The 25,403-nt window shown below is 38.1% G+C and overlaps 1 protein-coding gene across 16 annotated transcripts in view; it reads right to left on the bottom strand.

Moving 5' to 3' along the window:
• The window catches only part of LOC136835366 (tyrosine-protein phosphatase non-receptor type 11-like), a 147,626-nt gene that overhangs the window by 30,742 nt on the left and 91,481 nt on the right, over window positions 1-25,403 (bottom strand). For 8 of the 16 annotated variants that reach the window (XR_010852114.1, XR_010852116.1, XM_067098790.1 and 5 more), the window contains 7 exons: window positions 18,258-18,420; window positions 14,858-15,037; window positions 14,397-14,663; window positions 8,672-8,818; window positions 1,006-1,170; window positions 569-752; window positions 131-479 (listed from right to left, as the gene is read on the bottom strand). Coding sequence is in view for 12 of the 16 variants with exons in the window: in XM_067098790.1 (XP_066954891.1) it covers window positions 131-479; window positions 569-752; window positions 1,006-1,170; window positions 8,672-8,818; window positions 14,397-14,663; window positions 14,858-15,037; window positions 18,258-18,420 (1,455 nt within the window). In the remaining 4 variants the exon portion in view is untranslated. The remainder of the gene's footprint in view (window positions 1-130; window positions 480-568; window positions 753-1,005; window positions 1,171-8,671; window positions 8,819-14,396; window positions 14,664-14,857; window positions 15,038-18,257; window positions 18,421-25,403) is intronic. The other 8 variants (XR_010852117.1, XR_010852115.1, XM_067098791.1 and 5 more) reach the window with 1 other exon arrangement.

The following is a 25,403-nucleotide window of genomic DNA, read 5'->3' on the forward strand; positions in this document are numbered from 1 at the left end:
TTTTTCCATTTAATAACTAAGAACAATCCAACTAAACTGCATGCGTTTTAACTGAGTATTTCTTCTATAACACTTTCATCAAGGTAATACTTGGCTAAAGAACTACAGAAAAAATGGGTGAAATACATACCTTGGCAAATGGTTTTCAGACTGCGTTTTTGGCAGTGTTGCAGTAGATGTTGGTCGTTTAGGATCCCGAGGAGTTGTTGATGGTGTGGTTGGAAGAGATATAGTTGAACGTGATAAAGATTTACCCATTTCAATTCCACCTGCAGCCTCACTACTATATTTTATATTTGTGTACTCTCTGCCAAGTTGCAAGCAACTCTTTTCAGCACTAATACGATGCTGTACTGTTTCTATGTGGTGTTGTACTGCCAAGTATACAAATTTATATTGAGCTTCAGTCTGTACCATACCAGAACGCTGTGACCTAACCATCTGAATTGTTCGTTGGATGTCAATTTCACAATCAAGACCTGCAACATACAACCCATTAATCGATGATGTAATTAGAGAATAACAGAAGTTTTGACAGTGGAACAAGGAAAACAACTACTGAGCTTACCTTGTCTTTTAATCTGGTCGAGAATCATGTCAATCACAATAAATGTCCCAGTGCGTCCAATACCTGCAGAACAATGAACCACTACAGGTCCAGCACTAGCAATGTCCTCTTGACGTTTGTTAACATCATGAAGGAAATTTAATACACATCCTGGGTCTGAAGGAACCCCATGATCTGGCCATGCCTGCATGTCAAATGAAAATTTACCTTTATTATTTCATAAAAAACTTTCAATGCATATTGCAAAACTAAAGGAATCAAACTTACAAAAAAAAAAAAGGTCTTTTACAAAACATGATCAAAATATTCTAACACAAAAATCAGAATAGAATACTTTACATGACTGGTTCAATATTTCTATAAGCATCATTCATGTGAAAATAAAATTCAAAGGTCAAGATATTAACAAATGGAGATTTCTACAAAATATTACTTACAGTGAAATGATAATGAAATATTTTTCTCTCAGGCTGGTCATCTTTTCGAACCAAAAATTCTCGTAGAATATAGTCATTGTTAGAATTCTCAGACACATTCCTAAGTGTCATCCGTCCATACTCCTTACTAGATCCTTCTTCAGGCCAATATCGACAACACTTGTTCTGCACAACAGTATAAAGATAATTTCATATATAGAATACAACTTCAATTATCTACTGACATCTACAGACATTAACTAGAACACAACTACCAAAGCTTTGAAATAGTAATGACAAGAACTAAACAACAATTATATTACAATATCTTGACTGGCTTATCTTTAATGTTATCCCTATAAATACTGATGTTATAGATAAATTCAACCTACTTAGTATGCAGTTCTGTTCAAACTAAAACTTATAAGGAGCACATAGAAATAGTCTGAATTATGTATGAAGGCTTAGGAAGTAAGCAACATACATGAAATAGTACATACCCTAGTAAGTAAATGAGAAAATAAAAGGGCAGTACCTTTCCTAAGCAATGAAATTCACTACGTAGTAACGTCATTCACTTGCCATGGTAAACAGCACCTAGACTTATTTGCATAATAAGTTGTTTATCACTCCCTGGTGGACCACAGTGAAGCAAAAAAAAGTCTCTGGACATTCATAAAGTAAATTCTGTAGTGATTTGTAAGTCCAACTGATTACTTTACAAAATTAATCAAACAACCAAATTTAGTTCTTTGTGAAGTAATCTGTACCACTGGCATTTTTACTGAAACATTATTTAGCAAAAGAAAAAGAGTTTAGAGTATCTCTAAGATATTTTCATAACTTCTAGCAAGGTACTATAGGTAACCTTATGAATTTACAACAATAAATTGCTTGGCACCTCTTTAAGACCAGGGCACTTGAAACTCCTATGATTACCAGGCCAGTTTAACAGTAGGTAACAAAGGTGACTGCATCAATGTTTGCATTTGTAATTCTGCTATAAAGCATTAAGAGTTAATTTTTATGAGAACGATACAATATCATTTTACTATATATTCAATCAAAATACTAGAGCATTTAATGCCATAATTAGCCTTACTCCACATTAATGAATCCAAGTTATAATGACTTTTAAGAGTTGAAAGAGGAGAGGTTCCATGGCACATGTCACAGTACACTGTCTGCCACATTACTAATTTTTCTGTGCCTATCCCCATTTGGAAGAATGCAGGGAAGGGAGTATGACACTCATGATCATGACTAGCATGTTTGTATTTAAACTTGTTTTGTTTTAAGGCCATAAGTTAAATAAAAAGAAGAGCCTCTGAGGACAATAGAAGACCTAGATGCAATAAATCCCACCATGACATATCAAGGTAATTGCAATGAGAAAAGAATTTAATGGGGGACATAACTCTGGCAGGTAGATGCGCAAAGGCAGGTACAGTAGCGCACCTAGATAACGGACAGTGGTATATCGTAATTCCGGATATATTGGTGCGAAATGGAAATATCAATTTGAGGGTATTCACCTCAGGATGAAGCCTAGGGTAACTTCATTCATTTTTATTTATTTTACTCAAATATTTTCCATGTTTATTGTACAGCTAGGTAAAATTTGATATTATTACTGTTTCTTTATTAATTTACATTGCCTTAAACTCTAACATTATGCTAAAGCTTTTACTGTCCTACAGTTTATATTAATAATAAGGCTTTTATCTTACTTTATGGGTAATGTTTATTTATATATACTGTAACGAGGGAAACCTCTTTGTAAGCCAATTCAACCTCCAAACCGTCTTTTAACATAAAATATAGTATTGTTTATACTGATAACTAACTGAGGAAGGGTGTGAGTAAACTGGCCCCTTCAGAAATTCTCTCCATGCTTCCCCTTTTGTTATATCTCTTAATCTTTCCTAGACTTGGTGACTGCTTTGAAAACCTCCTTTCAGGTGAAGGCGAATGGAGACGAACCCTGCCTCATGGATGAACCAGCTTTGGGATGAAACCTGGGGAAAAAGTTGAATACCCATAGCAACCAGCAAACATGTGGTTGCCAGAGGTCACTGAGACTGGAAGGCTCACATGAGGCCTTGACACAGAAAACAGAAGTCATGACACATGAATGGGCCGCCATCTTGACCCCCAGGGCAGACCCCAGCGCTCCGAACGTCATCTGAGAGGAGAGGAGAAATAATCCGCCAAGATCATAAAATGAGGGGTGCCAGCAGCCTTGCTCTCAGAAATGCTCTTGGCAGCAGATTCAACACACTTCCCCTTACTTGCTCTTCCTTGAGCTTATTCCTCGTGGCCACCTTTCAGGCCCCCCAAGTCACTTAGCTGTGCAGTCCCACTAATATCAGCCCTCCATTCCCGGTGAAATTCGATGAGGCCCTCCATTGCTTTGTCTAAGGTAAAGTCCTGATTTGAAGTTCTTTCAAAAGTCACTTATCTTTTGACCTTTTACTGATCCTATTTTCTTTTCTAAAGCGTGATTTGTCACAAAGACCTGACTTAGTTATTACATGTGTAAGTTTAATGTAAGCATCTCGCGCCCGAATCGAGTTATCTTGGCGCCATATGTGCAACACTCGATTTCCCCAAAATCACTAAATTTCCATACATAACTGCTTGCATTCTCAATTGCAGACAGTGTTGCTAGCTGTGGAAACGACTGTTTGTCTTGTGCTCCTTGCTGTGGCCTTGCCACTGCAAACAAATCTACAGTGTCCCCTTCAAGAGGATTACCCCAAGAACTTCAGTGTTTGAATAATTGCTGTAATAATGGATCACACAGCAGAACTTTGTTTTACCTGCCTATCATCCCCCGTTCTTCTGATTTAAGTGTTTTAATGTAAATATACTGTATTCCATTTAAAGTAACTTAAGTGTTCATCTGCAACAGCTCCTTAATGAAGTAAGGCTTTCAACCTAACTGTTTTCTCTATGATTTTCTACCTGACCTAGCAATTGCAGTCAGAACATACAGCTGTTATGGTACGTCCCTTGTCCATCAGCACAGACCCTAGAAGAGGATCCCTGAGCCAGGAATGAAGTAAGTAGGTCAGAGGAAAACCTAAAAGTGGCGACCTATGCTCAGAATTCGCAGTCTGCTCATTGCAAGAACCCTCTTGCAATTTGCAGCTCTCAGCCAGTAGCTTTGCTAAAGCTGGATGTGAGACCAGAAATGAATTTGGTAACATAAATCCCAAAAAAGCACAAGCAAACAAGTTTCTACAGCGTAAGTATAGTGTTATTGTTTCTAGCTTATTGTAGAAGTGAATAAAACTGTGACTGAACAGTGTTAGGAAACAAATAGGCCACGTGCATGCTAATAAGATTTCTACAATGAAGAGAGAGTGTATTTTCCAACCCACAAACTTTGTTGCTAACACATGATAGCCTGCATGTCTTAACTGCTAGGATTAGCTAAACAGTGAAGTGCATATACAAGTGAAATACTGCGGTTATTTCCTCCATGTGCTCTGGACAATTTGTCATCCAGTAGTTAGCTGGGCTACACAGTAAATCCGGGCCACAAACTATAGCCCGCCCAGCAATTTTTGCTTCACTGGAGTATATCTCTTTTGCTCCTTGTAGTAAAGGCGCTAGCTTTAATCTAGAAAGAAATTCTTGTATAAAAATTTTAAATTCTTTGGCGTAAACAACAAATCATTTCATTTGAGGCCATGTGAGCCAATGTCCATCTCGAAATCATTGCCTTTTGACTGCCATTATCTACAAGTAAACGAGTGATTTTCCCCATTCATAAATCTCGCATCTCCAAGCCAGGAAAAACCGTTCCCACATTGTTTGTTTTTTTTTTATAACTGCCCACACAAGACTTTGCTTACAACAAACACCAAGTGATCACCAGGTGTCCGACTTTCCACCAAAAAGATCATGAGACCGTGTGTACTGGTGTCAATGAGTGTAATATCTGGTCACATGCCCGTTAGGCAAAATTCATAGAAAAGTAAAATTCACTGAGCAAGTGACCCTAGGCAAACTATCTGACTTGTGCTTGACAGATTTAAGCATTTGTACTCATAGTGATAAGGAGTTTTAACTACCTCATCTCAGCACTGCAACTCGTTACAGTGTCATATTATTGCATTTCGTTACTTTGTACTGCAAAAAGCTCAGTTATTTATGCCCGGTTAAGGATGTGTTCCCTGAAACTCCTGTTTCGAAGCTTTAAGCTCATCTGCATCAACCCTAGGTGTTTCTCAGCTTACTTAAAATCGTTCACTTACGAAACCCACATTCTATGAACACCCTAACTTTGTTCACTTAAGAACCTCACATTCACAAACAACATAAAATCGTTCACTTATGAACCCCACATTCTATTAACACCCTAAATTCCTTCACTTAAGAACCTTACGTTCATGAACATAAAATCGTTCACTTACGAACCTCAAGTTCTATGAACACCATAAATTCGTTCACTTAAGAACCTTACGTTCGTGAACAACATAAAATCGTTCACTTACGAACCTCATGTTCTATCAACCCCTACACTTGTTCCCTAAGAACCTCACGCTCCGCGACCAACATAAATTCATTCCTTTGAGAACCTTACGTTCTACGAACAACCTGCAGTATATCTGTTCCTTTGAGAATTTTACGTTCTACGAACAACCTAAATCTGTTTCTTTGAGAACCTTACATTCTACAAACAACTTAACTTCATTCCTCTGAGAACCTTACGTTCTATAAACAACCTATATCTTTCCTTTGAGAACTTTTTATTCTACAAGCAACCTAAATCTGTTCCTTTGAGAACTCCACATTATATGAACAACCTAAATCCATTCCTTTGAGAACCTTACGTTTTATTCACAACCTAGATTCATTCATTCAAGGACCCCCCTCAAGTTCTCCGAGCTACCTAGATACAGTCATCCAAGAACCGTCCTTCGAACAATCAAATTATGTTCATTCAAGGTTCCCCTTACGCTCTCCAAACAAGCTAGATACGTTCATCTAAGAACCATCCTTTGAAAAACCCAATTGCGTTCATTCAAGGACCCTTTATGTTTTCTGGACAAACTAGATAGGTTCATCTAAGAATCATCCTTTGAACAATCTACTGTAATTACATTCATTCAAGGACCCCCTAATGTTCTTCGAGCAACCCATGATTGTTCATCCCAAGCCAAAGCCTGAGTCCTACAATATATGCCATTCCTCTCAGAAATACAGCCTTCTCCCTGTAATAGAAAACACTTCCCTCAATGCCTCGGCAACATGACTTCTTTCACCAATGAAATAAAAAAACCTTGTCACTGCCAGAAAATCCCTAGGGCTAAAGGAAAAAGAGTTGCTAGATTGGGTCACGGCAGGGCAGAAAAGAGAGAGAAGGGAAAGAGAAGCCACGGAGGAAAGAGAGAGACAAGAAAGAGAAGCAAAAGGAAAGAGAGAGACAGGCAAGAGAGACTAGCTAAGGGGGAACAAGACTGAGCATAAAGATTAACTAAAGTATAACGTGACTGAGCCCATGAGCTCGCCATGGCCACCCAAGGGGGGCACAGCCCTGCAACTGCATCTCCCCAGTCCTCTCTCACTGCCGCCAGCTCCATGATGCCAAAAATGGAAAGACTCGGAGCCCGAGACCTGGCTCGACCAAGTAGAAGAGGTCTTCAAGAACTTCAAGCCCCCACCAGCAGAAATCTCTTTGCTCTTTGCAAAACACCTGGAGGGAAAAGGCCTTACTGCCTTCCACTCCATTACATTAGCGGACCGTGGAACCCTCGCGGAGGTCCAAAGGGCCATAAATTAAGGCCTATGAGCTTACACCCGAGAGATGGGGACAACGTTGGAAAGTACAGCCGAAGGAAGTGGGTCAAACATGGGCCGACTGGGAATACCATAAGTCTCAAGCTCTCAAGCGGTGGCTGGATTCCTGCAACACCACCTCTGCAGAGGAAATAATAGAAAGTTTCCAGCTCAAGGACTCCTTACACTATGCCCCCTGGCCCCGCCACCATCTGGCAGCAAGAACTCCTCGACGCTAGATGAGTGCTGCCGTTTGGCAGATAACCAGGACACTCACCATGCTGCAGCCAGTTCCTGGGGGCGTAAGATTTGGCCCTCTTCTCCTACCTCTGGTCAGCCTCCACCCAAGAATGGATCCTCTTACAAGAAGCCTGTGTGTGACCAGTGCAAAAGGATGGGGCACTCCATGGAACAGTGCCTCCTGAAGGCGGAGAAGCTGCCCAGAGCCCCCTCTAAGCAAACAACCTAAGACCATCACTGTCCACTTCTTTGGTAATTCAGTCATTCAGCTTGGAAACAAAGGCAGGCATGTCTGCACCCTTCGTTTATATGAGGGGCTCCTTCAACCAAGAATCTGATGTGTAGCTGGCCCATTTTGATGACCCTGACCCTCTAGGCACCTCTAAGCCTCTTCTGGCCACTTCATCGTTTAATGTCTCCTGGGAGTCACAGGAGGCACAGTTGATCTGGGGAGGGGGAGTAGGTGGAAACTTAAGTATATCTTAGTTTAACCAGACCACTGAGCTGCTAACAGCCTCCTTTAGGGCTACCCAAGGATTAGACTTTATTTTTACGTGGCTAAGAACCTACTGGTTACCTAGCAACGGGACCTACAGCTTATTGTGGAACTAAACACATTAATGACGAAATGAATTTCTATCACCAGAAATAAATTCCTCTAATTCTTCTTTGCAGCCTCGGAGAGGAGTAGGGTGAGGAGGGCCACGTTTCCTCACAGTTTTAAAAGTCTGCCCATTGTAACTATCAAAGGCAGTGCACACAGGTAAGTGACAAAGAAAAAGTACTTTTATATTTGTAAGTTTGCTTCTTGTGTGTATGATGTATTTTATAGACTGTGTCATAATAGGTTTGGGCAAAATGAAAAAGAAAATGATATTCACTTTTATCTGGTAGTGTAACCTACCATATTGCATGTTGTGTTTATAAAAAAGAAAAGGTTTGCTTTTTATTCCAAAGTGTATTTATGCATGTTTAGAGAAAAGAAAAGGTTTGCTTTTTACTCCAAAGTGTATTTATGCAGTATATTTTGTTACAAATACTGTAGGGGAAAGTAAGCTAGCTAATTACCTTTTGCATCAAGTTTTTAGTTTAAAAAGAGATGGTTGTTGTTGATAAGCATACTAAGTGTTTAAGCTTATGCAGCATTAACAAGATAGGGGGAGTAAAGGTACACAGTTGTTGTTTTACTTCTGTAGTTTAATTTAACCATACCTGAATTTTGTCCATATCCGACAGGGCCTTGGCTCTATTAGTCCAGATATAATCAAGACAAAAATTTGTTTTATAGTTACCATAATGTGCCATAAACATGTAATTATTCTAAAGTTGTTACCTAACCTATGATGGGTGTTGGCTTAGGAGAACCAATAGTTTTGATCCAATCCCTTGCTAGTGGCTGACTGACTACTTTGCCAACCTAAATCAGGCTTTTAAAATATTTAAGTACAAAAATACTGCCAGCCTACCAAATGATATTTTTCTCAACCTGAGTCAGACTTTTAATCAAATTAAAAACCAAATCCATAGTGTTACTACTTCATAACCACTAGAAGTGTCTACTTTCTTGAGAGATAGGATAAAAAGAGGGCAATAAACCACTTTTGATATTAATAGTTAAGAGTGCTCTTTACAATAAACTTATACACAAGACCCTTACCTTGCCTCTTTCAACTTCCTTGGTGGTCATAACAATGACTCTAGTATTCTCCTGCCAAACCATCCACCAGAAATCTGCTATAGTGGATGGCAGGCATCCTTGGGTTGCAATGTAGGTCTTGCCCTCAATCCCTACATCCTCTTCACTCTGAAAATGTATAATATTACAAGTATTAGCTTCAGTTTAGCATATATTACTGTACAAGAAATGTACAAAAAATTAACATGGGTAGTAGCTGAAACAAGAGGTGACAAAATGAAACAATTTAAAATCACTATTTTATAAATTTTATAAATTTAGTTTTGTCTATTAAATTTTGATAAGTTACTTGACTGCAATTTAAAAAAACAAACAAACTTTCATGTAAACTTATAATCAGCCCAAAATCATAATAAGAAAATTTGGACACTTGATTATGAATCCATAGAAACTTTTTAGTGCCCTGCAGCATGGCACATGCACCATAGATCCTAAGGTTTACAGCAAGTAAGAGCCTCTCTTTCATGTAGTCAGGCCAAAACAGCAAAAGGTCAGCAGTTGGGAGAAAGGCATTTTAATTTTAAGTACAGTGATGGGTTTATGTGAAATTTTTTGTGATGAAACTTAAACTATCCATTGCCTTCCATGCTAGCAAAAGTAGGAAACAGCACACCCTCAACCAGGGGACCTATAGATACAAACGTTGACTGGCAGACAGTATCCTACGGTTACCAGTGTAACCAACTGGTGTTTCTGGATAATGAAGTTACTTTACATTCTTCTGTTAATGTTTTACAGTTTGTCTTGGACTTCCTTTGGTTTGGATTTTGATGGTTCCTAGTAATAGCAGGCAAGTTTGCATGCTATGTTAATATCGTAGGAGGGAGACTGACAGGCTGAGGAAGCAACAAACATGTGATTCTGCCAACTGTGATGTTGCTGGTAAGAATGAGAAGGATTTAGCCTTTACCTTCCCCTTCTCTGTCTTTTAGTTGGGTTTCTTCTTCGTATTCTCATTCTCTTGCTCCATCACAAGCCTTCCCTTTCAATTTAGGATAGCACTTAGCTAAAATGAATGAGTATTGTACTTTATCAGCATTACCCTCCCTCAGTGCTCACTTGTTTTCAGGTAATTCCCGTGGCAGAAGGGATGGTGCCCTCACTCCTGTCTAGCCTTACCACCAATATGACCAATCATGCACCCTCAGAGCCTAGCATTGCTAGAAACTGCACTATGTTGGGGAGTGGTGTGGATGTGTTTGACATCTCTTTCCGCTCACTCTGGCGCCAGTGCCAAATCTTGTGCACCTAAGAATTGCTCTGGTCACATTTTTCAGAAAAGTTGGCAAGCATTATCACCTTTTTTCCTTAGTGTAGCTGTGTCATGTAATTTGGTAGCTTACGATGATTCCCTACTTTATACTCTAGTGATGCACGTTTGAATGTATGGCTCAGTTGCGTGTGTTGTGATCTTGTTTATGCACACCAAATGAACTGGTACAGTATGCCATCAACCACTCTGCTGATACTGTATTGCCGCAAAGGAGTGCTTGAGATGCTAGAATGGTAGGCAGGCTATTCGAAGCTTTAGTTAAGTCTCTCAGGGGAAGTAAACAACCCAAACCTCACAATTTTTTAAAGATGCCTCAGTGAAGATTTGGGGCACTTTTTGGAAGGATATAGAAATGTCAAGAGTTTAATTGGGATTGGAGAAGTCCCCTCACACAAAATATCTTGAACTTTTAGCATTCTGAAAGAACTTATGCATTGCAGCACTTTGGCAAAGCAGAATAAATTTCTTGGACAACAAATCTTCTTTACTTATATATAAGTTGCGCTAACTGGTCGATCATTGCATTTACAATACATTTGTGTGTGAAGTGTAATGTGTATATTATATGAGAGAGTATATATATATATATATATATATGAGAGAGCAGGCATATATATATATATGTATATACATATATGTCTGCGTGTGTGTATGCACATATGCCATATTATAATATAACTACAAGAAATATTCTTAAATAACTGTGGTGAATACGTTTAACATTAAAGTGGATTCCTTGATGCTTAGTCAAGCAAAGGCCCTTCATCTTTGGACAGAAGCATGGATATTGTGTTGATATATTTGTCTGTTACAGGTAGGAACAACAGATTACCTAAAGAAACTACACTCAAACAAAAGGTCTACCTTCTTTATTTGGATGGAGAGAGAACATGAACAAACTGAATGATTTCAATAAAGCATTTCCACTAGACTTTTCCTTGCATAGATGATGATTCAATTTCCAAGGCACCAACAGTAATTGTTCATGCTGTAAATTGGAAGTTTGTGATAAAGACAGTTCCCCAGTCCACCATTCTCCGCCATGCTCTACTTTGGCTGCATCTGAGGGGAGGCTTCTGGATCGTGCTGAGCATGGTGGTCTTTGTGCTTTGTTGTGTCATTCATTGCTGAGGAATTCAGTGCAGCACTGTGTGCCTTTGGGCTGCTCTTTGTCATGCTGTTTGTTGGCAAGGAGCTTGGCACCGCGCCACTTGCCTTTGAGTTGTTCTGGGTGCTGCTCTTTGCTGTAACATTCATTGCTGTTGAGTTTGGCACCATGCTGATTACCTTTGTGCTACACTTTTGAGACTGCTCACTATCTCTTGTTTTGCTTATCAATTCTAGTTTTCCTTGATAATACATGCCTCTTGTATTGAGGATTGCGGGACTGTTGGTTTGGGTTGAATGGCATTTCATTTCTTGGGCTGTTCACATAGATGTTTTGACAATGGATTCAGTGATGAGTTAATGTACTGCCTTGCATAGACCAGTGACAAGAAAGTTCAATAAAATAGGCAGTTCTATGGCAACACTGAGTGTGAGTCAGAGCTTACTGCTTATGCAGATATGTTGAATGAATTACAGAGTAAATTGAATCCTTTGGACAGTAAAGTACTGGCCAATTAGGCCTACAAGGCTAATTATTATTATTATTATATTGAGCAGATGACACTTAGGTGACCTTAGAGGGATTGGAAAAAATGGAAAATGAGTATTATGACCATGTGATGAGGTTAAATTTTGTATTGGGAAGATTACTGAAAGGTTAAACTCCTTGCACAATGAAAACGAACTGGCAGGCAAATGGTATATGGGGTCTGTGTGATGCACCCAACCATACTAGGATCAAATTGCCTGAAATCTGGGCTGATGAACAGAAGGCTAAGTTTACTTGTCAAGAGCTATTCCTTAGCTTTCTCAATTTGGGACTATTAGGATAAAATGAGAAACTGACTTTACAAGTTTTGCAAAGCATGAAAAGTATTTACAGAATAGTAACGGTCTGCATATAGTATATGATGTAATTAAAGACCAGGTCAAGGCTGGTTTTATAGGATAGACTGAGGACTTTCACACATTTAAGATCTTCCCAGCATACTCATTTTTATGCCATTTTCCACTAGCTAAAAGAGGAAAGGGAAACTGCTGAAAAATGGCTATAGTATATGACAAATTTGTCAAAAAAAAAAAAAAAAAAAAAAAGTTTGATAGGAGTCAAGGTCCAAGTTTAAATCAATGTATTCATCCAAGTTACACGAAAAGTTTGAAGACTGCAGATCTTTCCACGTTGTTAAAATCTGATGAGTACCTTATGACTTTCAATATATCTGAGGCACACCACAGACTTGCGAAGATCTTCTCAGCATGCTCATTTTTATGCCATTTTCCATTTGTTAAAAGATGAAAGGGAAACTACTGAAGACCTGTCTATATGACAAACTTAGCCAAAGAAAGGTCTGGTGGGAGTCAAGGTCCGAGTTTAAATCAATGTATTCCTCCATGTTTCACAAAAAATTTTGAAGACGGCAGACCCTTTCACATTAAAAGTTTCTTTTTTATTGGTTTGGGAATGTTTGTAGCAATGATTTTACACCATGATATGTAAAAGTACCAGGGTCATTTTCAGATTTAAAAATTCACATGTATGAAGAAAGCTATTTTGATAACTTTTTGTAGGATGTACTAATGAACAGGAATTTGAATACAGCCGTAATCAGGCAACTGAAATCTTTAAAGAAAATGGGTTAACACTGCAAACAATTTCCAAAATATTCTAAGGTAACTCAGAGCAACTGGGGTTCAATTCATGGAGAAAACACAGATGCTGATTAAAATTTTTGGAATAACATGGAATACAGAAAAAGACATTTTGAAGGCCTCAATTTTTAAATTAGTAATGCATCTACTCCACAGCAAATCATCAACACTATTAAAGGAGCTTATGATTCACTGAACTGTAATTTACCAGGGACTTGCAAAGTGATAAAAACACCAAATGGGATGACCAGCTAAGTCAGGCCAAGTTAAGAGTATGGAAATGCACTTCCCGTCAGTTTAGTGATTATGAGCCCCCACATATTCCTAGATTTATAGGTTACAAGATCAGTAGATATTCATTCATTTTGGTCAGTAATGGAAGTAAGCAGTTTCTAAGCATGGTAATCTACATGTTCTGGAGCAGCACTCTGCCAAACTAATGGAAAATTTCAGGAGCTGGTTTTCAATCAAAAGAGCCTTTAACAACATACCCTCTTGTCTGTTGTGCTATACTGTATATCATGGACACAGAAAACAAAAGATACTATCCATCCCCTATGTCATTTGATGGCATAAATTTACTGTCATTGAAAGGGGGTTGTCAACGATCATAATCTAGTACTTTCTTTCATTGCAACTCATACTCAGCATAGTTGAAGAAAACTTTTTCACAGTTTTATAACTTCAGGAAATCATGCCACAACTCACGTATATGGGTGTCCTCACCATGTGTTTAAATTTATGAAAACCAATAAACCTACAAAAATTAGTTAGCCAACATAAATCTGAATAAAATGGCTAAACCTCTGTTTTTCCTGTGACTTTGGAGTCCATTCATATCCAAAGTGATTACTCTGTTTGTTTAAGTCAGATAAAGCAATATTTTTGAGTTATCTGGAAGCCCAGAAACTTACAGTACTATCTTTATCACGTCCTACAGTTGCATCATCCAGTCCTGATGCTTTGATGTTGGGCATACCTTAGTTTAACTGAGACCACTGAGCTGATTAACAGCTCTAGGGCTGGCCCAAAGGATTAGATTTATTTTAGCTGGCTAAGAAACAACTGGCTACCTAGCAACAGACCTACAGGTTATTGGGAACCTGAACCACATTATACCGAGAAATGAATTTATCACCAGAAGCAAAATTTCTAATTCTTCACAGTCTTGAGACTTGAATGTTGGGCCAACAGCTGGAAGCTGAGAGCTCCTACCCATCACACCAATGAAGAACTTGATGCTTTGATAAATCCTGCAATCTTGCCTCCCCTGAAGTCTTAAGACTTAAAACTTCTTGTAATGAAACAGTTCTAAGAAATCCGGACTGTGCATCTGGCATTTGTTACATATTTCCCCTTATGCAACTGATATACAATTAATATCCAAAAAGTGGTCATAAAATATATAAAGCATAATGAGAACAATTCTGTTTTCCATCAACATTACAGGGCCTTGAAAATATACTATGTACTGGGATGAGATGCAAAAGATGACAAGCATTCCAGTGGGCAGATAGTGCAACCTGTACACAAATCCTTTTACCAGGAAAATAGAAGTTGTTTGGATAAATTTACCACATAAGTGAATGCTCGCCTTCTAAACAAAATATTTTTCATAACCCAGAATTTAATATTAGCAATTATAAATATACTCACAGTGATAAGATTTGCATTGATGTAATCTGAACCAGGTATTCCAGGATCAGTTTCCCTCAAAATAACTCGTGTGTGATCAAAGGGTAAAATATTCTTATATCGATTCTTATTCCGATTTTCAGGTTTTTGACCCTCTTTTCTTGAGTACAACTGTTTGCACTCCTGTTGTTGCAAGGATTCAAATTCTTCCCAAAAACCAGCTTTTCCCATGGCAGGTCCCTGGTGTTCCTTCTGTAAGGACGGGTCAAAACTTGTTTGACGTCGACGCTACATGACCCGCCACCAAATAGATAACAGTGTAAAAATATTGTTAGTTTAGAATAATACTAATAAAACCAATAAACAATCTTAATATAGATTTATAAACAAATCTTAAATAGCACATAATCTAAATTGAGCATAAATTTCAATATGATAACATTACCTGAATCAAATAAACCATAAAATGTTCTAGATCTTACCGAAAGCTCTCTCACTCTGCTATCAATACCACGTGCATTAATTCTAGTAGCATTGAAAGGAGTCTTCAGAGGCACAACAGTCCCTGATTGTTCAACCATAGGGTTTCGACGGTAATGTTCTACAAGTTCACTTAATGAATCAAATTTCCTTCCACCACCTACATCATATTTGCTGTCCTGCTGAAAATAATAAAAACTTGAGTAACCTTGATAAACATAAGGTGTAAAATTAATTCTTAACATTTTATGGTTACTTGAAGCTGGAGCATTTCAAAAGTAGATTATTAGAAATGCTGGTTTATTACTGTAAATTGCCAAACAGTATGAATATTAAAACCTGTTTTTATTGTTAAGGGTAAGCAAAAACTTAACTACTCATACTAACAATCAAGGTAAGTGTAAAATTACCCTAGGCTATATACAGTATTTAATTAGCAAAAATACTGCAGCATGTGCACAGTACAACCCAAATAATACGTAACAGTCTAAAGCCCCAGCTCAGCACCTCTTTGGATGGCTAAGATAAAGATTAAGTTTCTCCAAAGTTAAAGTACTGTACTTGAAGATTGGTTCTTTCATTACTACATTTATGAGATGAAATTACTGCTGACCAAATGACATACCTTTCATGATGTTACTTACATGCCTTGGCATCCATGTCTTGAATGCTTTTTATCCTAATGAGGTATTTTGTGCCTTTCAACATCACTTCCTTAACTATGGATCAATGAGTGATAATTTAAACTTTGTATCTGTCAGTCACACCATCATAATATCTAGTCTGTAAACATCCTTATGTCAACAAATTTTAAGGGATTTTGCAGTTACAGTGTGTCCACAATATCTTTGCATTTACTAAAGCTGACAAGGTTACTCACTGTGAAAAGTTTGACTAGCCCACATAATGAATTTGAACTGGATTAGGATGAAAATCCTACTGAAATTGAAAACCCAATTCCTAAATTGTAACCAAAAACTGGCCAGCTAATAACAAAAACAGCAGATTCTGTGTCCATTTTTCTTCATAAATATGTCTCCCATTATAGATGGTTTTTAATTAGGTATGATTTATTTTCATTCATAGGAAACAGTAGGAACTGAGATCTGATAACACGCTACATTTCATACTGATGAAGAACTTGTGTTGATGATGCTTTAAAGTCAGGACAGCCATGAGTTAAATGAGGGTTGTACATAATGCAATTGCTTGCTATAATGCTATTTATGCTGAGAAAAAGAGGTTGTGACTCTACTTTGCCTGACCAATTCTTCAAAATACTGAAGAAATCTGAGCCGCAGTTTCAAAATCAGGTTTTACAAAATTTTAACCGAAACCTCATGCAGAACAGTATTAACATTTTGATGCAAGGACCTCCACTGCCTCCTTGAACCAGTAAGTCTTCCCTAGTCACCACTTAAAGGGTTTAAGGTAAAACGTTATCGGCACTTACAGTGCCATAACTTGATGTTGCACCAAGTTACAGCACCATTAACTTGATGCCTATTCTTGCCATTAGCATCTCAATGGTGCTACAAAATGCTGTTAATGGCACTGAAAAAGCGGCGTAAGATTGAATCCGCTGTATAATGAATCATTCATTAAATTGCTTTAGTATTAAGCATTTTTTGCATACTGTGGAAAGCTGTCACTACAGCATTTCAATTATTCAGTTTTCTCATTTTCATCTTTCTGCCCTTCACTTCTCTACAGTTCAGTTGTTAGTTAGTACACAGTTGATTTTCAGAGTCCCACTGTATTTGCAAGCATCCTCCTTACTGCTACGTAGGTGGATCGTCCCTCATTTAGATCCTGAGTTTTAACTGAATCTTTTGTAGTTGGATACCTTATACTGGCTTTGTATATAGGATCGGAAGCTGTCTTAACCTTCGTTCAATTCAGTGGTTTTGTCCCAATATGACCACAACCCAGATGCTCCAGAAGACAGTATTCTTCACTACCTTAGTGTTAGGAGCCAAGAACTGTGAACTTAGCTCTCTTAGATCACTGTTGTCCATTGGAACATCATTCCTGGCCAAGAATGACCTGTTGAAGAGGAAATTCCCTATTCTGCTGCAGGAACTCAAAGTTACCAATAAAACATCATGCCCACTCCACCCACCTCAGCATATTTAAGTAAGACACCCTACATCCATACATGTAACACATACATATAGGTCCTTTCTTTCTTTTCCCATCTTTCTTAATAACTAATCCAAAATGGGAATTCTGGATAAAAGGAGGTTGGTAATCACTCATGTGACTTTACCACGGAGCAGTTTTTCATCTGGGCCATTTCATCATCAGTCAATTTTGATTTTATGCTCCTTGGAGGACGAACAATGGCTAAGCGCTCAAAAATAAAGTTTTGCCATAAGAAAAACCTATTGTTGGCAGCCACTGAGTCTTCAAACCTACCTGCTTTCACTGATGAAAAGGCATAGAAATTTGAAATGGATGTTTTTCTTTCACAGACCTGGTGTACAGCAACAAAAATGGCCAAACCATGCACTGTTGCCACATGTGTTAGAAGCGTGAATAAAAAATACCAGGTAATTACTGTGGTCAGGAAACCTGTGGTCAGGAAAAAGTCCCTATATGCCTCAAGACTGTTTATATTTCAACATTGTATCAACATGCACTATTCTGGCCTAGACCAGCCATAAGATTATTCTTAATATTAGTTGGTCCGTCATATGGAGGGTTTCCAGGCTTTACAGTCTTAACATTACCATTTGCCAGCACTAATTTTACCCAAGACTGTGGGAAGTCTGGGGGCAATTCTCACAGCAATGATTCTCTCTAAGGTCCTGTTAATGTCTTGTCAAATGTCATCAACTGGGTTCTCGTTTATTCAGCAAATATCGAGTCATCAGCTAAGAATGGTCTAATTTCTCATGGTATCTGTCAGTGCTGATATGCACAAGGGTCCCTAACTTTTAAGTTCTCCTTATGGCAATTCCCTGGTTCCGTTGTAAGGTCTTGGCAGCATCCTACATCTCATTGGTAAGAATTAAAAATTAGAAAATGAATGCTGATATGTACTTGTCGAAACACCTGGAGAATACCAATTACTGATGTTATACCAGTAAGGCTCATAAACAAGTGAGGAAATTATTGGATACATACCTGATGTACTGAAAAGAACATGCAAAGGAGGCCAACATCATCTTTGGTCTGATGGACCAGAACCCGGTGAGCATGATAACTCACGAATCACAAAATCAGGCATATGCATCAACAATGGCATTGTGATAGAGTAATTTAAGGATAACCATTGCAACCAGTCATCATTACAACCAGGTATTATGAGGTTTAATCAAAAAGGGAAGAACCTTTAGGGTTAACTTATCACTTTTAAAAGAAATAAACTAAAAAAAATTGGATAATTCATCAACTCACCACACATCTTATCATAACATGCGTTACTTTGTCATCTGTGCGCACTGACAGAACATAATCACCAGGTTTACTTTGTGATTCACGGACTAGAAAACTACCATTTTTTCCCTTTTCCAAAATCAACTTCTCAGCTTCACGCCCAGAGAGATGACCATGAAACCACCTAAAAACATATACAGTATTTAAGATTACAGTATATAATTTAAATTCAATTTACAGAGAAAATATCAAAAGGATAACAATTGTTTTTTAATTCTTCAGGATAATAAATAATGTATCTAATTTTCTAATAAACAAAATTTATTTTTCCACACAAATCCTTTTTCCATATACAGGTTACTTTTAATACCAATAGGTAGATTATTACTGATATCATTAATTGCTAAAGTAAACAGTGTGCCACTAAGGATGCTTCCTAATGGAACACCATTTTCAAGAGGAAATGTTCTAGACAGAACATCAATTCTCACCCTGAAAAACTGTTGATTTGTCAAAAGTTTTTGTATAACCTAGGTAAATGTCCACATATCTTGTTGTTTTGTAAAGTTTTTAATATAGCATACCTCCATGTAGTATTGTATATTTTTTCAATGTCAAAAAAGACAGTTGCAGTAATTTGTTTTCATTCAAAACCTCTATGTATATGGTCTTCTAAGTTAGAGAGAGAATCTAATGTACATCTGTTACACTGTGAACCGAACTGAGTGGGAGTCAAAATTTTATTTTCTCGAATGTGCCATGTTAGTCAAGCATTTACCATTTTCTCTAGTAATTTGCACAAACAACTTGTTAAAGAAATTGGTCTGTAATTGTTTACATTACTGGGATCTTTTCCAGGTTTGGGGATTAGAATAATTATAGCTTTATGCCATTCATCAGGAAATAAATTTCTAAGCCATAAGTGGTTATAAAACTCTAACAAGTATGTCTTTACTTAAGGTGCTAAATGGCAGATCATTTCAAAACAAATATTGTCACCTCCAGGGGCAGATTTATTGTTGTTCAACAGAGCAAATTCTAGTTCTTCCATATTAAATTTTATATTATAATATATATCTTCTATTGTTTCAAAATATATTGTTATTAATTCTATATTATTTTTCCTTGTGCGGAAATGCTCATCTAAATTTTTGTTGCTGCTTACTTTTGCTAAATTTTCACCTATTACGTTACTAATTTCTTTAGGATCAAGTACTCTTTTCCCTTCTTTTATTATGGCATGCCTAGGTGGTTTCAACATGGGTACCATTTATTTTCCTGAATTTTTCCATATTTTTTTGTAAGGGAGTATTTTTAGAGATCTGATTCATATTTTTTCCATGAAATGATTCTTCCTTGAATTACTTCTCTTTTAAACTTTGCAGATATTTTGTTATATAGAGTGTTAATGTATCAATTTCTAATAATAATATGGTCAGTTTTGTAAGGTTCCTTCTAATATCGGTAATGTTTTTGTTTAATTTACTAAATTTTCTATTCAAATTATTTAATCGTCTTCCAATTTGGTGTTTTATTTTTATTAATTCTGTTAGTTTTTTCAGACCACCAGGACTTTATGTTTTGTTGGATGAGATTTGGATTTTGGTATTGCTTTATCAGCAGCATTTGTAATGAAATCAACAAGAAATTTATTAGTTTCATTATGGTCTTTCAAATATTCAAATGGTGGGATATTCCTAGTGTGGAATTCATATTGTTCCCAATCTGCTTTATAAATGTTATGTTGAGGGACATGCTTGGTAGGATAATTTTGTAATAATGAAACTAATATTGGGAAATGATCACTTGTAAGTTATCTACTGTATTCCATGACGGACACTGGAAACAACCATAGTAAGTCCATAAAACTATATTACAGAAACTATATGCACCAAAAAATATGCAGAAGATGATAAGGCCCTCAGAAAAATAATAAGAGAAAATGTAACGCCCATTAAAGAAGATGACAAAATTGCGCTGATAATATACTATAAAAATATGAAAACAAGCCAGTTATTACTTAAAAACAACCCTGCGCCCCCAGAAACATCTTTAAAGAGAAGTAGTGTCATCTACGAATTCACATGTCCGGTGGAAAGATGACACCACTCTTATATCGGGATGATGACTACCAAGCTCTCAAAGTGTCTCTCCTGTCACCTCCAAGAGGGGACAATTTTTAATCACTATGCCCAAAAACACCAAAGGAGGCCTGAAAGAGAAGAACTTGTAAAGAATACCAAAATCATCGACCAGGCAAAGGACCGCCGACGCCTACGGCTTCTCGAAGCTCTACATATCTTAGAAAAAAAGCCGAACATCAACACAGTGAAGGGAACTGAATTTCTCCCTACCATCATACGGAGAAATTTAAGAAACCAAACGATGACAGACACCGGCAAAAGAGAGAGAGAGGAAGTGTGATAGAAAGAGAAGGAAAGGAAGAAAGAGAAAGGGACCCAGCATCGGACACGGATAACAGCCACTCCCAGATTCAAGTAGCGATTAGGCCCAGAAGGTCCTAACGCCTCCAGGCCAGATTTCATCACCAACCTATTACGACCACCCAAAACATTGCTGAATAACCAACTTGACAACTGTATACCCCTGCTTGCTATATATACCCTTGTAACCTGCATGCCATTCATGCACTCTCAGAAGATAAACGCCAGAGAGCGTTTGAAACGTCAGAGGAAATAAAACTAAGAAAACAGAGATCTTTGTATGTCCCTGGGAAACCTGATATACCAGCTACAGGCTGAGGGAAAAAAAGATAATAAATTGAATGCCGTGGAAACAGCAATAATTTTTAATGCAACTGCCCTCAGAGAAGGTCTCCCCTTGTATTATTATTATTATTATTATTATTATTATTATTATTATTATTATTCAAAGATCAATCCACTTCATATGGAACAAGTGCACCCACCGGGGCCAATTACTTGAAATTCAGGCTTCCAAAGAATATGGTGTTCACTGGAAAGAAGTAACAGAAGGTAATTGGAAATACAAAACAAGAAGAGATAACTAAATTCAAAAAGAAAGAAATAAATTAGCAAATTAATAAATAATAAATAACCATATAAACATATGAATGAAAAGCTGAGGAAAACTGAGATTATAACTGCTAGTCCAGATTTCTGACAAGGAAAACAACCTCTTAAGCAATAAGTTTCATGAGGTGACTACAGAAACAGCATGAAAATGAAGAGATACATTTGTGAACCTTCATACAGTACTGAGCAAAATACAAAGTTATTACAGTAGATGGCATTAAAAAGGGAGGGAGTTACAGGAAGGTTTCACTGAACAAAAGATGCTACTATATCATAACAGATGTATAGTGATGACACTGAAAAGTACATCATATTTCATAATATTTTACATCAATATTGTTGCCCATCAAGGATCTGCACTACTGAGCCCTTTTCTGTTTGTCATGGCAATGGAGAAAACTACTGAGGAGTGTAGATGGCACGCTGTTAACAGCAGATTTGAAAGAAGAGGTCTTACAAATGTTTTAAAGATACAAGAGAATGAAAAAAAAATTGAAAATCAATGTCAGCAAAATCAAAATTCTGGTGACAGGAATGGAAAGTATGAGCAAGTACAGTGGGGACTGAGGCCACTGTATAAGAATAAATGCAATACTATATATTGTACTGACTGTAACATATGGCATTTAAAGAAACTATGAAGACTACAAAACATGTGTGAGGTAAGAAATTTTCAATATCCAGTGCAAAAAAGAAAGCTAGTAGTGCAGAGATGGAGGAGGAAGAGTACATTACAGTGGAAAGGCAAAGCTTTATGGCAGTAAAACATTCCTGTTACCATGGTGACATACTAAATTTTAAGAACAGTACTTTGATTGCAACAGGAAAAGCAGAATCTATAGCCTGGATAATGTAAAAGAGAGTGCTGGATTATTGATAAAAAAAAAAAAGTATCTTTTTATCAAACCGATAAAAGATTTATGATGCATGTGTAAGACAAATACCTGTACATCACTTACTCCATGAAAACATGGGCACTTTCCCAATAAAAAATTAAATTCTGAAGATTCACTAACTAAAATGCCATGAGATTTTTGGATGGGATGCATCAGGAACAAGGATGAAGTCACAAAGAGGTGGTGCTCAGAGGTTTGTAAAATGACATTTTCATAATAAAATTAAGTTTATATATACTTATCAAGTAATTACATAGCTAACGTATCTACCTTGTGTGGCAACTTTTTTTTTAACTTAGCAGTAGTGCTTCTTTTGTTTGTTGACATGTAGGTGACAGCCCTCATCTCCATAAGAGGGAGGAGTGTGGGCTCTGATTCTGTAATTACTTGGTAAGTACAGTATATATAAAACTAAATTTTATGAAAATATTGTTTTCATATAAGTAACTTACCAAGTAATTACACAGCTGAATCCCACATTGAATGGAGGTGGGATACATGGACATAGTCTACTCCAAAACATTAAAGCATGATAACAATTTTGAAATAGAAAAATCTGCCAGCATTGTATGCAATGCTAGTTGTTTCCTTACCTGGTAAGAGAGCTACTGCAGGTGAATACTGCCTCTGCTTGGTGCTCATCTTAACCCCATAGTGGCATGACTGTTGAGCCATGGAGCGCCTCTACTTAGTGGAAGCTTTGTAGCGGAGGATATGCCAGATGGCTAACAAAACATACAATAAGGCGCCCTTGCCCTGGGCACAGTACCAACATAAAAAAAACAGACAATGCTGTCACCTACTCTGAAAAAACTTGTTAAAAACCACAACCTATCCACTAAGGCTGGTGGATACTCCAGGTGCCTTGTACCCCTAGGGTCCCCAAAACTTGAAAACCCTACACCAAGATGAAAAGATAGTGGGAGAAAAAGAGTGCTTCCTATGGTTCTTCACCCAATACCATGCCAGCACCGATAATGGACCCAAGGTACTGCAATTGTTAAACACGGTTTCTACTTCCTTCAAGTAGTGGGAAGCGAAAATGGACCAGCACCTCCAGTAGGTAGACCGGATAATGGAGGTCAAGGACATGTTATGTCTAAAAACCAAGGAAGTAGACACTGCTCTGATACTGTGCGTTCTCACTTTAAAGTTTGATAAAATGTCCTCCTGGATCTAGAAATGTGCCTCTCTAATTAAATCTCTTAAGAAGAACTACAAACGTTCTTTGATGGAGGACAAGATGGGTTCCTTACTGAACACCAAAGATTACTTGATGGGCCCTTGATCTTTTCTATCCTATTCAGGTAGTATCTCAATGCTCTGACCAGACACAGTACTCTCTCTTCCTCCAGACCAAGAATTCCCATCAAGTTCTTATGAACAAGGACATGGCTTGGACGGGTCCTCGTTCATGGCCAGAAAGCCTAAGGTAAAGGTGCAAATGGTATCCCCTTGAGAAAAGCCCACTCTTTTGTCAATAGCCTGTATTTTGCTGATGTGCTTACCTGTAGCTAAGGTAAAGAGTGAGGCAGAGTGAAGAGGCTCAAAAGATAAGGCCATCAGCCATTTCAGGACCACATCCAGATTCCACGAGACCAATGGGTTGTCCCTTTTCTGTTTCGTAGTATCAAATGACTTTACCAGGTCTTTAATGTCGGAGTTCAATGAAAGAGCCAGGCCTCTATGCTTGAAAACGGACCTAAGCATTGCCCAATAGCCTTTAATGCTAAAGACAAGTTCCTGGTATTTCTCAGAAAAAGGAGAAAATCCACAATTTGCATTAAAGTGGTCTAAAGATGAGGCATTGTGGTTGTGGCACCACCATCAGAAGATTGACCACTTGGCCTGATAGATGAGGCTACAAGCCTTCCTTTTGCACTTTGCAATAGCCTCTGAAGCTTCCCTTGAAAAGTCCTTCGCTCTAACAAGCTTACGGATAGTCTGAAACCTGTCAGAGCGATAGTAGACAACCCTTGGTAGTGTCTTCTGAATTGGGGTTGTCTGAGTAATGATTCTTTTTGGGGAAGCAGCCTTGGGTAGTCCACCAACAGACGTAGGAGGTCCGAAGAACCACTCCCTCAGAGGCCAAAATGGGGCTGTGAGGGTCAAGGTCGCATTGCAGTGCGTCTCGAACTTTTTCAATACGTCCCTGAAGGGTGGGAAGGCGTAAAGGTCCAGATTTGACCAATCCTGTAGCATGGCTTCTGTAGCCCATGCAAGAAAATCCGGGGCTGGCGAGCAAAACAGAGGAAGACAATGGTTCCTGGAGGTGGCAAACAGGTCTATCATTGGCTTTCCACACAACTTCCACAGGTCTGGACATACCAGGGGATGCAGGGTCCATTCGGTGGGAAGGACCTGCTTTTGACAGCTCAGCTCATCCGCCACCACATTCAACCTTCCCTGTATAAAGCAAGTGATAAGAGTAACTCGATTTTGGTCAGCCCACAGCAGCAATTCTCTTGCAGCTTGACAGAGAGAGAGAAGGAATGGGTACTGCCTTTTTTGCAGATGCAAGCTAAGGCCGTGGTATTGTCCGCGTGCATCACGACTGTCTTGTTGCGGACTAGGTGCGTAAAATTCCGAGGGCCAAGCTGAACCGCCTTCAGCTCTCTTACATTGATATGTAAGTCCTGTTATTCTGGAGTCCATATCCCTGAGACCTCTTGATTATTTAGCATTGAATTGAATTGAATATAGAACCCAACCTATGTCTGAGGCATCAGAATAGAAGTCTAGGACGGGATTCAGAGGATGAAGGGACTTCCCTTCCGACAGCTTTTCTTCTGACAGTCACCACTGCAGGTCTGATTTTATCTCCAGGGTGACTGGGAAAAACATGACTGTCTGGCTGTGTCTTCCTATTCCAGTTGGCCTTCAGGTAAAACTGGAGTACTCTCATGTGCAATCTGCCCAGTCTGACAAACATTTCCATAGAGGCCAGAGTCCCCGGTAGGCTCATCCACTGTTGAGCCAAATAAGACGATAGGGCTAGAAACTCCTGAACTGTTTGAAGGCAGCTGAATATCCTCTTGGTGGACGGAAAAGGCCGAAAAGTTTGAGATTTCAGTATCATCCCCAGATAGAGGATTTATTGAGAAGGGCTCAACTGGGACTTCTGGAGATTTATAAGAAGGCCCAGCTCTTGGGCCTGAAGAAGAATCTTTGCATTTGTCCTTTGACGGGTATCGTCTAAGTAAAGACTGATGTTG

Source organism: Macrobrachium rosenbergii, chromosome 55, assembly GCF_040412425.1.
Source record: "Macrobrachium rosenbergii isolate ZJJX-2024 chromosome 55, ASM4041242v1, whole genome shotgun sequence".
Lineage (NCBI taxonomy): Eukaryota > Metazoa > Arthropoda > Malacostraca > Decapoda > Palaemonidae > Macrobrachium > Macrobrachium rosenbergii.